Source organism: Pinus tabuliformis, chromosome J (assembly GCF_031772625.1).
Source record: "Pinus tabuliformis cultivar Carrire ecotype Pingquan chromosome J, CPIR1, whole genome shotgun sequence".
NCBI classification, from domain to species: Eukaryota; Viridiplantae; Streptophyta; class Pinopsida; order Pinales; family Pinaceae; genus Pinus; species Pinus tabuliformis.
Window position 1 is genome coordinate 1,113,072,627 of NC_142295.1, and position 2,318 is coordinate 1,113,074,944.

At 35.1% G+C, this 2,318-nt stretch overlaps 1 protein-coding gene across 1 annotated transcript; it reads right to left on the bottom strand.

The window, feature by feature from the left end:
* Positions 1 to 255: 255 nt before the first annotated feature.
* On the bottom strand, positions 256 to 1,526 carry LOC149230962 (uncharacterized). The gene is made up of 2 exons (XM_089381489.1): positions 1,367 to 1,526; positions 256 to 1,076 (listed from the first exon to the last, which is right to left on the bottom strand). Exons 1-2 carry the CDS (start codon positions 1,524 to 1,526, stop codon positions 256 to 258), a joined length of 981 nt encoding a protein of 326 aa, XP_089237615.1.
* Positions 1,527 to 2,318: the final 792 nt, after the last annotated feature.

A 2,318-nucleotide genomic window follows, 5' to 3' on the forward strand; every position in this document is an offset into this window, starting at 1 on the left:
GAATAAAGACATTTTCCTTTCTGACAAAACTATACCATGCTGCTGAACTTCTTTAAGAAAAACTTCTAAATGCTCTAGATGGGTTTTTACATCTGGACTATGAATGAGGATATCATCTATATATGTAACAATGAAATCATATTTAACAAAAATAAAATCCATTCTTCGCTGGAAGAATGCAAAGGAATTTTTCAAACCAAAGGGAACAACCTTACATTGATAAAATCCGGCTGGACAAATAAAAGAAGTTTTATGTCAGTCTTCTGGCTGGATCTGAATCTGATAATACCCAGACTTCATGTCAAATTTACTGAATACCTTGTTGTGCTGAATTTTTTGCATTATAGTCTCTGGCCTTGGCAATGGATAGTTAAAGCTCTGAGTGATGGCATTGAGGGGTTTATAGTTTATCACCATTCTAGGTTTTCCCCTAACTATCTCAGAATGATTCCTTACCAGAAACGCTGAGCAAGCATAATGGGACTCGCTTGGCTCAATGAGCTGCATCTGTAGCAATTCTTTTATCTGTTTCTTTATTTCCTGCTCATTTGAGGGAGTGTAAGGAATCAGCTTTCCTTTGACTCCATTGTCATGCAAGGTTATAATTTCTTGCATCGGACTTTCTATTTCCCAAAACTGTTGTGGGTTTTCCGAGCAACTCTTTAGAAGTCTTTTTTGGATATCATCTTGTTCTGTAGACCAATTGGGATCTATGCATGCCAATTGTTTTGTTTTAGATTCTGCTCTTGCTTCATAGAACTGCAGGACTTCCTGCCAATCATCAGAATCTTTTACTAGCTTTCTGGCTCCTAATCTTTTCTGTCTATTTTCGTGTCTTGGTTCTGAGTTAGCAATAAATAACCTAGGGACAGAAATATCTTTCTTTTTCAAATTGATAATTAGCTTATCTTGGTTGATTGTCACAGGAAGCACAGAATTTAAAAATGGCATTCCCAACATTAAACTAGCTGAGGGATCAAAATGTTGTATTGCAGAGATCTTAACAATACTCCCTCCAACTTTCAAAGAAATATTGTCTACATAATGAGTTAAACTGACAGATCCTCCAATGGTTTCTGAAACCGTATATTTTCCAGTGGTTTCCACAGAGATTTAAATAAAGATGGTCTAGCCAAATTATTAGATCCACCAGTATCAATGAATGCATCTACAAATATCCATTCATTTTTTACTTTGACTTGAACTAGGATATAAATGAGGCTATTGGTTTTGACTATCTTTTTTGACAATGTATTTTCTTCTGTTCTTTTAGTCTCTGGTTGTGGAAGACTGGTTGAGGTTGTTGTTCTTTTCTCAAAGGGGCAAAAAGCATTTACTTTAGGAAAAGGTACTAGAGGCTGCTTACCCTTTTGTATCAACTTTTCTGATTGCTCTGACTGTGAAGTTACAGATTCATCATCTGAATCATCTAATGTTTCACTAGTGATTTCAGTGTCACTTTCTTCTTCATTGCAATGGTTTTCTTCTGAAAGCCCATCGTCAGAACATGATGGACAAATATTCATCTTTTGAACATTTTCTTCTTCTTCTTTTGCATCTGATATTTCAGTTAGAATATATACATCTGAAATATCATCTTCTGAATCTACAACTGACCAATCATCTTTAAACTCTTCTATATCTATACATGCTTTAAGCTTACTAGATGAATTCTATGGGCACTTACGTGCAAAATGTCCTTCCTTTTTACAAATGAAACAACAGTTGTTGTTTCTGGGTCTTGATCTTTTCTTCAAAAATTTATATCTCCGGAAAGGCTTTCTTGGATTTGAGACTCTCTTGGGTTTAAATCTACCATACCTTTTTGTTTTCTTCTTCTTTCTGAAAGGTGTCCATGGTAGCATTATTTTGCAGACATTTGAACTGGGTGTGATGTCATGCGCCTTCTTCTGCCAGCATAAGTATTTAACTTTCTCTGTAACCCTGAAAAGAAGGTCAACCCAATAAACTTGATCTATTCTTTTGTTCTATACATCTAGATCTTTCATAATGAGGTCTCCTAGATTGCCTGGTAACTTTGACAAAAATGAAATTTTTTGAGCCACATCATTTGAGAGATTAGCTTTAAAAACCTTAGCCATGAAATATTTATTGAATTGATCGAGATATTTCAGATCTTTCAATTCCATTCAACTAAGATCTATTATTATTTTTTTTCTCTCAACAACTAGTTCTGGCACGAACTGTGTCTTTAATAATAACTCCAACATAGACAGTCTGGCTTCCATGACGACTCTTCTCTCTACTTCTGATGGTCCCATCCACCAATCATAGACTATACTAGTCATACACTTTTC